At 33.5% G+C, this 14,789-nt stretch overlaps 1 protein-coding gene across 12 annotated transcripts in view; it reads left to right on the forward strand.

The window, feature by feature from the left end:
* AMPdeam (AMP deaminase) overlaps window positions 1-14,789 on the forward strand; it is a 118,402-nt gene that overhangs the window by 75,723 nt on the left and 27,890 nt on the right. The window contains exon 1 of one of the 12 annotated variants that reach the window (XM_089641198.1): window positions 12,056-12,139. The exons of the other annotated variants lie outside the window; for them this stretch is intronic. Coding sequence (XP_089497324.1) covers window positions 12,117-12,139 — 23 coding nt within the window. The 5' untranslated portion in view covers window positions 12,056-12,116. Of the gene's footprint in view, window positions 1-12,055; window positions 12,140-14,789 lie in introns of those variants that run through there. 12 annotated transcript variants of the gene reach the window in all.

A 14,789-nucleotide genomic window follows, 5' to 3' on the forward strand; every position in this document is an offset into this window, starting at 1 on the left:
TAAAATTTGGATATTTTATAGCTAGTGTACTTCACAACATTGAGACATAACCCAAGAAAAACTGCGAGACTTTCGGCGTCATTGAGTTCATTGAACATTTTGAAACCTTTATAATAAATATTATTTTGGTTTGCTGATAAATTTGTCTTAGGAAGCCTAAAATCGTTGCAGCTTCTCGTACGATAGACAGCCATGGACCCTATTGTTACTTACACTTTTTAACATATAATCTAGTAATATTTAAAAAAAATTGCCTTCAATCATTTTATGTACGATTACTTAATTTTACCTATAACCAAATAGTTTTCTTTTTGTAAATAAATTGATTCCAAGTGTTTGTTTTTTTTTTCGATAATTTGTGCGTAATAAGGATGACGTGCACCTCTGGATATTTACCTCTGAACTTTGGATAGTTTTTATAGTTAAATCATAAAATCACATACAAGACACGCGTAAAGTAGGTACTACTTATAATCTTTTAACCGTTACGTATAACGTATAACCTTTAATATTACAGTGGTCGAATTGTTTATCCAAAGCAGTATTGACCAAGTGTTTATTCGAAGATTCGATAGGTACTTACTTTCGAAGGTGTACGTAATATAAAAAGCTGTACTTTATTGACTGGTCTCCATAAAAAAATTTCCAAGCACAAAACGTATCTCTTTCAGTTTTATCCCCACTAAGTAAATTTGCAAAGCTTACCATTGTTCCGGCAATATTGTCCTTGCAGAAACAATGAACGGGAGTTTGTTTGAAGTTTGAAGGCAATGCAAGGCGATGACGCAGGAGCAGTAACGCAGTGACGCACGCGCCTACATTATGTACCGTAAATGGGGTGACTTTATCTATTTTCAACTTTAAGGACGGGTTGTTTCGGAGAATTTGAACAATTAATCAAATTTCAACGTTCATTTTCGGGTTCTGTGAAAGTCCTATTCAAGTTCTGTTTTTATATCATTATAGGCTAGTTGCTTGACAGAACTCAAATAAAAACAGAACTTGAATAGGACTTTCACAGAAGCCGAAAATGAACGTTGAAATTTGATGAATTGTTCAAATTCTCCGAAACAACCCGTTCTGAAACTATATAATTATTTTGTAAAATCATTTGTCATATTTATTGCACATGTTTAAAATATCGAAAAATTTATATTTTGTGTTCGGGGATACAAAAAATAAAAACACGGTGACTAAGTCACCTTTCTGAGCGGGGTGACTTTGATTTATAATTTTTATAAGCTTATTAGAACGAAAGCCAATTCCAAAACAATTTGTAGAAAAAATGCAATATTATAAATGAAACGGGACAATTTTAATAATCGTTGAGGAATTTGTAAAATGTATTTACATTTTTTTTGTCCAAAAATTTGGAAAATAGTACTTTATTGAATCTTCCTACCCAGGAAGTGGAGTCGACAACTCTACCAATCTCGCCAAATTCCGATCGGGTAGGACCGACATTTATTTCGTTTATTAACTGCTGTAATGTCATCTAATTTCAGAGAAATGCGTGTGTGCTCGTGAATGCAACCAAAAGTTGATGCATTGTCTTCGACAACGTTTTAACGAGTTTCGGCTCGATCGGATGTCGGAAGTAGGTAAATTTCCGCTTTTAAGATTTGCACTCATTCATTACGAAAACAAAACTGAAATTTAAATAGATGTTTCATACTTTGTTTTTTACGCCATTTTTTTAAAAAATAGGGCTTATTTATAAGTAGGAAACGGAGTGAGGAAATTTTACCAATTTCGTTCCATTTTACCAGGAGTTCACTTCTCTCGGTTTGTTTCTTCAGTACCTACTGTCTACTGTGCGTTGATAAACTGCCGACTTTGTGATCCGGCCACTGTTCGCTGCTCGCTAATTGCTTAGCTTTATCACACTGCTAACTGCTAGGTACATGTACTTACATCCCATTGTTTACTGAAACTAAGACGATGCACCACGGCGTGTAGCATTTGGAAACGGGCCGCTAACAAAAACACTCCTTACGTAGATGGCGATAAGGTTTAAATTCCCTCTTAACAACCGCCGGTTTTGATTCATGCAATAAAAAAACATCTTCGAAAAGAGTGTTTTATTTTATTTTGCGAAGTTCGGGCACAAATATTTAAATGTTTTACGAATATTTTCCAAACAACTTAATTTGCCACATTTTTCAATAAAACCATAACCGAAAAGAGGTTCGTAAGTAGGAGATTTTGAACTTAAAAGAGGAAGCTACAAGCCAAAAATGTGTATATTCTTGGAATACCCTATATTGTAGGTAATAGGCTTTAAAATCGCTTGACAAATAGAGTCTAGAAACGTTCGATTTCAAGCACAAAACTAGTTTTTATTTATTTTGTAAATAATTTTATAAGAAATCAAAAAAGTTAATAAAATGAAACTGTCACCGATAATCTTAGCTATAATACTGTATTTTTTTAAAGTTGTTTGCTTTATGCGTTCATACATTTATATTGAAAAAATATATGTTTTTTAATAGTTTGCATTTATATTTTTTATTGAGTAATTTATTTTTTTATTTGTTTTCTACTCAAGCGAAACGATAGGAAAACATTCAATTTATCTAAAGCATATTTTTTGGTATTCATAATATACACGTTTTCAATTTCTGTTTTTATTTCAGTTCTGTCAAGCAACTAGCCTTTAATGATATAAAAACAGAACTTCAATAGAACTTTCACAGAACCCGAAAACGAACGTTGAAATTTGATGAATTGTTCAAATTCTCTGATACAACCCGTCCTTAGTATGTATATTTATTGAATTATTTAAAAAATATTGAATAAACAATTTGTCAAGGTTTCCAAATTTTATAGTAAAATATTTATTAAACGGAACCATGATGTTTAAAATACCTTTGGCTAATTAAATACGTTTTTTAGTTTTGTGTTAAGTAATAATTAAAGTTTACACGAACTCTCTTCGTGTTGTCCCTGCAAGATAGAGATCCTGGGTTCGATTTCCAGTTGAGACCGTTATTTTTTATTTTTCCGTGTCTTGTTCTGTTTCATGTTTCGTTCAGATTTGTTAGTATTATCTCCTCCTGCAATGATATATTACATTGATTGTATAACCCTCAAAAGTCATTAAAAATAATATATGTTTACTAAGCATATTATACAGGGTGTATCGGCAAGTACCCGACAAACTTTAACCAGCTATTCCTTAGCACATTTGGAGTAAAAAATGTTGTGGGCGCTTTGCTGTCCGGTAACATTTTTTTTTCCATTAAAAACAAAAAATAAATAAAAAATCCACACTCCATCACTGTCATTTGAATTGTTTTTCGTGTTCAACAGCTGTTATTAGCAAGTGTGTCAAAAAGTGTCCTCGCTCTTTCGTAAACACTAAATAATAATAGTTAAAAATGAGACGAATGGTGCCGTGCCATTTCGATGTGATTGTAAAAGCGCGCCAACGTAGGTACGTACGTACATTATTCAACGAAACTCGCAAAATATTGCCAGACGGGTTTTCAAACTTTGACAAAGTATAAAACATTGGTGACATGTGGTGAAAATATGAATAAAAAAAATTTTTACTAAAAAAAAAAATGTTACCGGACATTTTTTACTCCAAATGTGCCAAGGAATAGCTGGTTAAAGTTTGTCGGGTACGTGCCGATACACCCTGTATTTGCTGCTTGTTCTGAAGTAAAAGATACAAAAATACTGGTAAAATATGGCTATGTTTACTTTAACGGGATGTTTAAATCTTATTAGATTTTTATCACTGATAATCACATTGTTCTGCGGATTATCAGATCATTGTTTATTTTATTAACTATGTGTATCGCATTTTTTTATCTGTGTACATAATCATAATTATACATTAATATGTTAACACCTACGTACTTATAAGTAAACTGAGCTTTATCTCTATATTAATAGACTAGCTGACGTGTTCCCGGCGTTTCTGGGGGTTATCCTTAGGAGATAAACATATACCATCGTGGACTTTTCTGTAGGCCTTTTTAAGATATACAATTGGATAGTACATTATTTGGTTGTGAAATGAAAACACCTGAGATTTTTTTTTCCGACTTGATTACAAAATAACGCCTTTTCTCTACTTTCTATAAATATAATATTCAAGTATTTTAATATGCAAGTAATCTTCAGAAACAAATTCTCTAAATGATTTTGAAAACCTCATCAAAATCCGTTGCGTAGTTTAGAAGAACTAACCGCACAAACGGACATCGACCTTATTTTGTATTATTTAAAGATAAGAATTTATTTTATTTTAAACTTTATTTTAATTTTTATTATCGCGGTTGATACAACCTAGAACATCAACGTTGGCGTTTTACTGTCATTTTTCTTTTTCAAAATCTGATTTGTCGAAAAACTTTATTTTTCTATATTCAAGATGAAAACACTTCTTACCTACCTTATCGTAAGAATCGCCGAAAGTGATCACACTTTCTATAGTATTGGGTTTTACGACTTTTTATGAACTATAAACTTGGTGAAGTTAGGCTATTTCGGATTACCATTTAATGTACTTAATGCTATCCAGTTTAATTTTTAGAACTCTTTGGTGTTGAACTATTTAGTATTGGGTACTTCCGAATAATATGAACTATTTAATGGTAAATATGATTTAAGATTTTCACGGCCAAAAGTATTTTTGTTATTTGTTTTTGGGGTGTTATGCCGTGTTGCGCTAACTCCTTATTTAGCCAACGTTTCGGACAACATTGCAGTGTCCAGTTGCAGTAAAGAAGGAGTTAGCGCAACACGGCATAACACCCCAACAACAAATAACAAAAAAACAATTAATGGTAATTTAAAGCGTGACAGTTGTTTCGCCCTCGGAAGGCGAACCGGTAATGATAATTTCACACTAAAACGATTCCGTGATAACTCCTCAAAATGACAATTCAACACTTCTTTAAAAAGTGATATAAAGACATTAAAAGTGATGAAACAAAAACTAGGTTTAATAGTTACGTATGTAACCTATTTAACCTAGTGATATAAAGTCATTAAAAGTGATGAACCAAAACTAGGTTGAATAGTTACATAACTAACCTAGTTTTTGTTTTGTAACACTTTTTATAGTCGTGTTGAATTCACATTTTGATGAGTTATCCGGTCACCCTATTATTGGTAGGTACCTGATTTAATTCATTTTACATAAAAAAAAATACTGAAACAAAATCTCCCTAAAAAAATTATAATTTAGAAAAAAGAATTGTGTATAGTAAAAAAGACACGGCACGCCACTGATCAGGTGATATATTTATTGATCGGGAGTTTCATTGTATTCCGCCGTACGGATTTGAATTGAAATTTCCTGGTATTCTGTAACAGTATCTGGAACATTTCTATTGAAATATGATTGGAATTTCGAATTTCTGGTATCTAATATCGTTATGAATATTCTACGAAGGCTCAAATTTAAAAAGTTTACAAAATAATGAATATACGGTTAGGAAAATCGAGAGATAAAAAAAAGAAAAATGGTCTTAATTAAAGTAGGGATGTACGGAAGCCAGAATTCTTAAAATTGATCGATTATTTCAAGAATTATTGAAACATTTAAATATGGTAATTTATCCCTTCTTGATATTATACACTCCGAGGGAATACACAAGAGGACGTAATATATTTGTTTAGATTTTTTTTTATGTTTTTGATGGAAAATGATATTTAACACTCCCTTTTTTAATTACATGTATTTGATTTTATTTCTTAATTGAATTAATAAATGTATTAATGAATTAGGAATCTTGGAAGTGGAAAATAACCCTCTTACCGACATTCGATCGAGCTGAAACTCGGCACAAAGACTCGTTGTCGATGACAATGCATTATATTAACTTTTATTTCCACTCATGCACACACGCGCATTATAAAAACTTACACCGGTTAATATACGAAATAAATCTCTTTAAATAAATCTATAATATATAAATATATAAATCTCTTTACCATCCGATTACGATTTGGCTTAAGAAATTAAATTAAATTATATATTTTAAATTCAATAAAAACAGATGTATTATATATATTATAGTAAAAAAAAAAAATTTATGGTTTTTTTTTCAACCCTCAAAAACACGCAATTACAGGTGTTAGTTTTAGAACAAACATATTATATTACAATGCTTGTACTTTCTACGGTTTAAAACTCAGTATGCAATGTATATATTATAACGACTATATCAATCTGTCTACATAAAGAAGATTGTCACTTGAAATTTTGCACATTTGAACTTCAAAACACAACCGTCTGCGTCAGATTACGAAAAACTCTCGAAAAGGCCCGAGCAACACCGGGGACTTCAGGTAGTAGAATAATTATTAGTGGAAACAACTTATTTGGGAGACTCGTTGTGATTTCGATGATGTTGTTTTTATTTTAAAAAATGTCGTTGAATTAATTTTACAAGACTACAGGGTGTTAAGGGACATACTTGACTTACTTTAAACTTTTAGAAATGTTAAAGAAATTTTGGTCTCCGGTGACTTTTTAATGTTTTTTTTTCAAAACGATTTTTTTTAACTAACTGCTCAACCCCTTACCCTGACTCTTAGGGGGTATTTCACTATCTCTGATTATGTTCTGACCGAGCACTAATCCGCGGATTAGTCATTTTTTTCGTTTTCACTATATCTGAATAACGCTAACGCTCGGGTTAAAGTTAGATTTGACTAATCAGTGCTCGAACTTCACGTTAGCCGCTATTCCTCGAATCAAAGATGGCGTCAAAACATTCCGAGTTTAACAGCTGAGAAGTGAGTCGAATTTTGTAGAATGAATTTGAATGCTTGTATGATCCATCCTGAATTATTTGATTGTGTTCAAAATAAGAAACAATGTATTAATTCGACACGAATCTATCTAAAATGACCTGATAATCAACATAACATAACCAAAAAAATGCAGACTTCGCGGTGTGCGGACTGTGACGCATGACAGCTGTGGCAGTAGATGGAGAAACTGCAAACATTTTGCGATGTTGCCATACTATTTCGAGTGTTATCTATCCGGAAGATCGAAACAATGGTGAAACGGTCGCCGTTGAATAACGAAGTTATTCTGAACTTTAAAGCCAGCCAACGGATAGCTATTCAGATATTTAGCCCGACATAGTGAAATACCCCCTTACTGTGACGAGCCGCCACTGTGTCCTACTGAGGTGACGATTATATGAGCAGCGGTCAGTGAGCACATTGCATAGCGCAAATAGGTTTACTTCATGAAGCCATATTGGGTAGATTCATTTTATACACTTGTTTCAGTTTGCGACGGTGTTATTACATATTCATTATTCAGTGCAAAGCGAAGGGTAGTTTTCGATAGTTTTGCATCCAGTTACGTTTTACCTGCATTAGTTAGAACTTCGCCGTATTCTAGTTTTTTGTTACGGGAAAGTTAAATTTTGCCTTCTGTTACTGTTAGAAGTTTGCTTATTTGAACGTTAATGTTCAAGTTCTGTTATTATTTCAATTCTGTGAAGCAACTGGCATATAATGATGTAATAACAGAACTTGAAAATTAACGGTGAAATTTGATGAATTGTTCAAATTCTGTCAAACAAACCGTACTAAGTAAATTACGAATATATTATCATGATATTGGAACACGTGTTCATAAAAATTCGCTAAATATTTTAGCATTACAACGAAAATTCTTTGTACCGTCGCGACGTATTTATTATTAAGGCAAATCAATAAAACATTCTTAAATTGATGTTTTACGTTTATCATGAGGGAATTTTATTGATTTCTCTCCGTGCGCAACAGGGCAAAATAACCTAAAAAATAACCACGATAATACTAATATACCGAGATTATGACCGTGAAAATTCCATTAGTTTTTTATTAATTGCAAAGTGAATATAATAATAACTAGATAGACATATACCATTGCGGACTTCTCTGTAGATTGTCTTAAGATATACAATTCCGTAGTACATTATTTTGATGTATCTCGTAAGGTTTAGCCAGCGTTGGCAATGTAGTGCCTGAAAATATAATTTTTCGACTTGATTCTATAACTTCCTTTACATTCTATAAATATAATACGCATGTATCATATATGTTAACCTTCAGGAAGAAATTATAGTGAAAACCTTATCAAAATCCGTTGCGTGGTTTATAAGAACTAAGCGCACAAACAGACAGACGCGAATAGCGATTTTATTTTATACTATTTAGTGATTTAATGTTATTGATGGGTGATCCGCCCGTAGACACTAAATGCCTGCCACCTGTTGACCTAATTTTAAAGTGTAATTAATATTGTTTGAAGTTTAAAAAATAGTGGTTGAATTTTAAGTATTGTTTTAATAGGGCGAATGAGTTATTAAAAGTGATTTGTGGATATGTTCGGGAACAAGGCTGAATCCAAGCGCTGGTACAGAGAAAAAGAACAAGGAGGAAGCGTCTATAAAAGGTAATCATAATTATTTGTTATTTTTTTTGTCGAAATCTGCCTGCACAATTTTTAAAAGATGCTTAAGTTAACTTTTAGTTACTTAAATCATATTCTCAGATTATTCGAAATGCAAGGTAAACTATGTTATTTTTTCTAGAGATTAAAAAATAAATAAACATTGGAAGTTAATACTTAAAACATATTGAATGTTTGTAAAAAGTTACATTCTTTTTTCAATGTTTTTATTATATTTTTTTTTCTTGCTGCAGCAATCCCGATGAGTTACAAAACTCACAGTACATAGATGGGAGTTAATAGGTAGGTACGATTTTATAATGGTATTTTGATATCAAAATTATAAGTTTCACATAAGAAACAGTAGTCAAATAAAAAAATGGAAGTTAAGTAGAACAAACAAGAAGAAACAATAAAAGAAACCGACACAGATATACACATAAGCACAGAGCCAAGGTAGGCATTTAGAAGAAGGTACTTACCTACTAATACATTGGTACAAATTGATTATGCTCGATTACCAATACCGGGGATAGAAAAGGAGAGAGAAAGAAACGAAGCAAAGTATAACACATAAAGAATTACGTACTTTCGTTTTAGAGACTTAGGACGGGTTGTTTCACAAAATTTTAACAATTCTTCAAATTTCGAAGTTATTTTTTTAAGTTCTGTGAAAGAATTGTTATTATTTCAGTTCTGTAAAGCACCTGACCCATAATAATATAATAGAACATGAATAGAACATTCACAGAACTTGAATGGTAGATCTGGGTACAAAGAAAGAAAATAAGAAAAAAAAAATAATTTTGTTTAAAAATCAGTGATTCAAAAATGGTAAAAATGGACAATATTTTAGTCGAATAAGAAAATTGTTTTCATAAACGGAATATAATACAAAGCTCTTCTTAATAAATACCTTTTTGCTTCGAAATGAGGATTCGTTTTCTATAATGGACCTTATTTATTACGGAAAATTAAAGATTTCTTGTGAGTCACTCGCGTCGTGCTAGAATTTTTTTTGTAAGCTTTGATGGCAGAGTACCATCGACGCATTGCGGACTAAATACGTATTAGGAGAACTTACAACAAAATATTTTCATTGTATACATTTGTACCCATTTAATATAATTTTTATACAACTCTTCTGTTTAAAACGTTTTGCTTGTGTACATACTATGACAAAGATATTTTTTTTTGAAGCGCTTTGTAATTTATTTATTAAATAAATTGTGTATTACAATTTAATCATAAGCTGCTCATCTCAATAGGGAATTCCTGTTTCGAGATGTGCAGCAATACAAGTATAGTAAATATATATAGTATATATTGACAAATTAATCCAAAAATAAACACTAAAATTATTCAAATTTAAATTACAGCTGTGGAATTACGTTTAAAGTTGGCAACAATAACATTCTACTGATTGAATGAGTATTACAAAGTATCAGTGTTGGCTTACCAGCCACAATTATGCGGTGACCATACTGACAATTACATGAAGGATAGTATGAATGATTGTTAACGAAAAATAAATGCAAATGAAAATAGGCAATTGAATGGTCGTTGGCTACGAATCCGGAGGTCGTAGGTTGAAATCCCGGCGTGCGCGAATAATTTTATTTGATTAATTTGTGTTATTTCACAATTTATACATTATATAGTATACTTGCGGTACGTTCCGGAGTGGAAGATACTCTCAGTATCGCCCTGGTGTAAGACCACCATTCAGAATTGAAACGTTGCTTGAAATGGCTTTGGCTGTGTTTGGTGACCAGATCTGAACCCCCCACCTTCTTCTCCATCTCCTTTCTTTCCTCACTACCCTTTAGCCTCACAATATACCCGAGTTGGGGATGCCATAGTCTCTGGCTATAGACGGTTGGGAGCAGTTGGGACTCGTGTGCGTTACCTACTCATACAAAAAACGTTCTAAACTCTGTCTGCGATACCTATACACAACAAATTTAATACAAAATTTAAGCACTGCAGAGTGCCGTTGATGTACGGATTTTGCCATTACATATTTAGTTTCATTGTTAGAAAACATCGCGATTCAATAAATCATATTTTAGCTGATTTATTTACAACACAATACAGATATTTAATGCCGCGTGACCCAGGGTCATGGAAATTTCGCATTATTTTTGGCTAAATTCGCGTTTATTTTTTTAAAGAAAAACGGAGTTTGCTGAAAAGATTTTTCAGCGAAATGTGGTGGTATTTGCAAACAAAAGTGATAATATTTTTAATTATTTTTTAGGATTTTGCTGCAAAAAAAAAGGTGTCGGTACGCTGTTTTTATTTCTTTTCTTTCAAAATGAAAAAAAAAAATAACGATAGTACGCAGCGTTTTCAACGTGAAAATTTGTTAAAACCATATGATGTCAAAATGTCATATTTTCCCAAAAAAATACTAAAAGTAAATACTACTTATTTCAAAATACCAGACATTCGAGTTTGTCGTTCGAAAATTGCAAAATACGCGTTATCGCAATTGCGATTGCAAGTTTTCAGATGTCTACACATGACGCTGGTGGCTGGAGAGGCAGACGATGTCAATGCGAACTGTTCCAAGTCTGACTATAGTGTCACGTGATCAAGTCAGTGCCATCGATACATGACAGTTTGCAAATGGCGGCGATTGTTGTTGATTCTTGTTGTTATTGCTTATTTGTGTGTTGTTTTAGAGTCAGAATAATAGTAAATTAACAGTGTTTAGAAAATTTTAAACGATAAAATTAACTTAGGCCCATTTGTTTCGCATGTAATTCAAATGTAACATTTTCATCAATAGTAATTCAGCGCCATTTTGTTTTTTTTTGACAGTTGAAAGGTTCCCGTTGAATGCCGATTCTGTCCATTTCAGCTTTTGAACTAATTGTGATCAGAAGAAAAGCAACTATCAAGTTGCTACGCTAGTTAAGAAAGGTGAAAGCTTAACGGAGACCTTTTAAATGTAAATAAAAATTTTGTTACTGTATTTTAAAATGGTTTTACCGGGATTGAACCTTCCTACCCGGGAACTGGAGTCGACAACTCTACAATCCTCCAGGACCGATGCTTATTTCGAATATTGACTGCTGTAATGTCAACCGATTTCTGAGAAATTCATATATGTATGTGTATGTGATTGCCACCAAAAGTTGATAGAATGCATTGTCATCGATAACGAATCTATCTGCCGAGTTTCAGCTCGATCGTATGTCGGGAAGTGGGTTAATTTCCACTTCCAAAATTTGCAGTCATTGATTACAGAAAACTAAAGGGAAATTTATATAGATGGCTATTTGATGACTTGAATTTCTGCGAAATAACTGGGCCTCAGTGATCGCATTCACTTCGTCATTTGGCCAGGCCCGTATACTATTCTCTTTAGATTGGTAGTTGGTTGGGTCGCCACGTGGGAGGAAAAACGCTCGGGATACAAGCTCTGGTGTAATAGTACAGCCCTACTCAGTACGAGCAGGAGAGAGGATAATGTATTGATTCTCCAGCAGCAGACTCTATCCCTCCATCCTCCACACAACATCAGTCTCTTCTGCGGTTCCAGCGAGATCACTTCTCCAACCAAACAACCACTCAACACAAGTGATAACTCGGCGCAATAGATAAGCACTTACACTTACTTAAGTGGCGAAACGTTGAGCTCGTGTGGGGAAGCGAGATGTGTGTGTGAAAACTGCGACCCTTCAACCAAATGTCAATCTACTGTGCGCACGTGTACGTTGACGTTGGATCTTTACGTCCATTTTCTTTTGTTTTGATCTACGTACCTGCTATATCTGAGGCTTGCTTCTGAAAGGGCCAATGTCATTTTTTTAAATTTTACAAAACGTATCTATTTAGAATCTGCTATTCTTAGCAAGATTTATTTAAAAATTAGTGATTTTCTAATGTAACGTTGGCCCCCGGATATCGAATTTCGACGAGTTCAAATACTCATTGAAGATACTCTCAGTATCACCCTGGTGTAAGACCACCATTCAGAATTGAAACGTTGCTTGAAATGGCCTTGGCTTTGTGACCAGATCGGAATAGCCAGGTACTTCCCTAACTTTCTCTTCCCCATCTCCTTGCCCTCCCCACCATCTTTAGCCTCACAACGTACCCCCGTTGGGGATGCTATAGTCGGACTGACTCCAGACGGTTGGGAGCTGTTGGGACTTTGGATAATACAGTTTTAACGCAAAATCGCTGTAATTTTAACTTGTAGTTTTATATATTCTGAACCAAACTTAAAAATGTACTTTTAATGTAGTTCAAAGATATTTTTGCTTTGTGTATATCCCTTCTGCATTTTACCATGCCGTATATTATTCGTATAAAGATAAGTCTCGATTCGTGTATAAAGCTTTTTTCCTGACAGATTTTAAAAAGAAACCATATACATTACGCTGGAAGGAAGTTTGAAATATTAATTGTCTTTAAAATGCAAAAAAATATACAGGGTGTATCGGCACGTACCCGACAAACTTTAACCAGCTATTCCTCAGCACATTTGGAGTAAAAAATGTTATGGGCACTTTGCTGTCCGGTAACATTTTTTTTAATAAAAAATTTATTATTCATATTTTCACCACATGTTACCAATGTTTTATCCTTTGTCAAAGTTTGAAAACCCGTCTGGCAATATTTTGTTCGAGTTTCGTTGAATAATGTACGTACGTACCTACTTTGGCGCGCTTTTACAATCACGGCCGGCGTGGTCTAGTGGTATATGACGGCCGGCGTGGTCTAGTGGTATATGCTTTTGACTACAGATCCGAAGGTCGCGGGTTCGAACCCGGCGTGCGCAAATAAATTTTATTTGATTAATTTGTGTTATTTCACAATTAATTAATTTAAAATAATATATAGTATATTTGCGGCACCTTCCAGAGTGGAAGATACTCTCAGTATCGCCCTGGTGTAAGACCACCATTCAGAATTGAAACGTTGCTTGAAATGGCTTTAGCCGTGTTTGGTGACCAGATCTGAATAGCCAGGTACTTCCCCACCTTCCTCTTCCCCATCTCCCTCCCCTCCCCAATACCCTCAGCCTCACAACATACCCCAATTGGGGATGCCATAGTCTCACTGGCTCCAGACGGGAGCAGTTGGGACTCTTGTGCGGTAATACTGTAAAAAAAAAAAAAAAAAAACAACGAAATGGCACGGGACCATTCGTCTCATTTTTAACTATTATTATTTAGTGTGTACGAAAGAGCGAGGACACCTTTTGACACACTTGCTAATAACAGCTGTTGAACAAGAGAAACAATGCAAATGACAGTGACGGAGTGTGGATTTTTTATTTATTTTTTGTTTTTAATAGAAAAAAATGTTACCGGACAGCAAAGCGCCCATAACATTTTTTACTCCAAATGTGCTGAGGAATAGCTGGTTAAAGTTTGTCGGGTACTTGCCGATACACCCTGTAAATTTTCGTGCTTCCAAAATTTTACTACGTGCCAATATCAATGGGGTACAAACTATTGATACCGTTAAACACATGCTTAAAAGATTTAAAGTTAATGATTATATTATCGAACTAAATATTTTCTTTCATGATTATTGATTTTTTAAATTGTCTAAAATCGCATATTCTTAAGCAGTTCGAACTGGCTACAACGTCATGATATAGAAAACGTTATTGGCTGGTAAGAGGCCTGTCACCTAGGTTGGCCGGCATGACTCCACTGACGCCATGTTGACGAACATATCGTTTTTGGGACAAATCAAAAATGTCTCATTTTCAATCGTTACAATTTATTCGTCCACATAAAAATGCAGTCATTATCATAATTAAAAGAAAATAAACAGTGAATATACCATTTAAACAGTGAATATACCCTTTTAAACATTGAATATACCCTTTTAACTAAATTAATATTTTCTTTGCAATATTTAATTGTGTTGATTCCTAGGTATTATATATTATGTATATTCCTATGCACAAAATTTTATGGTGAATCTTTTATTTGTCCTCTATATCGTTTTTAGTGTTTTTTGAGAGGTTTCGTTGACCTCTTTCAGCCAGATTTTTATTTGTACTCATTAAACTTTTCTATTCATATTATATCTAAGAGAAGGATGTTGTGGAGTTTTGTTGCAAAATAAATGTAATTCCTTTATCTGAATGTGGTTTTATAACTTGGAATGTTATTGATGTCACTTTGATTCGATCTAGTGTGATGGATACGCGGTCTTGTAGAGGATTTTGTATCTTTGTCCGAATGTGGTTTTATAACTTGGAATGTTTTTTATTTTACTTTGATTCGATCTAGTGTGATGGATACGCGGTCTAGTAGAGGATTCCGTATCTTTGTCCGAATTTGGTTGTATAACTTGGAATGTTTTTTATGTCACTTTGATCCGATCTAGTGTGATG

Source organism: Hesperophylax consimilis, chromosome 16 (genome assembly GCF_061612785.1).
Source record: "Hesperophylax consimilis isolate HC1 chromosome 16, BYU_Hcon_1.0, whole genome shotgun sequence".
Classification (NCBI taxonomy): Eukaryota; Metazoa; Arthropoda; class Insecta; order Trichoptera; family Limnephilidae; genus Hesperophylax; species Hesperophylax consimilis.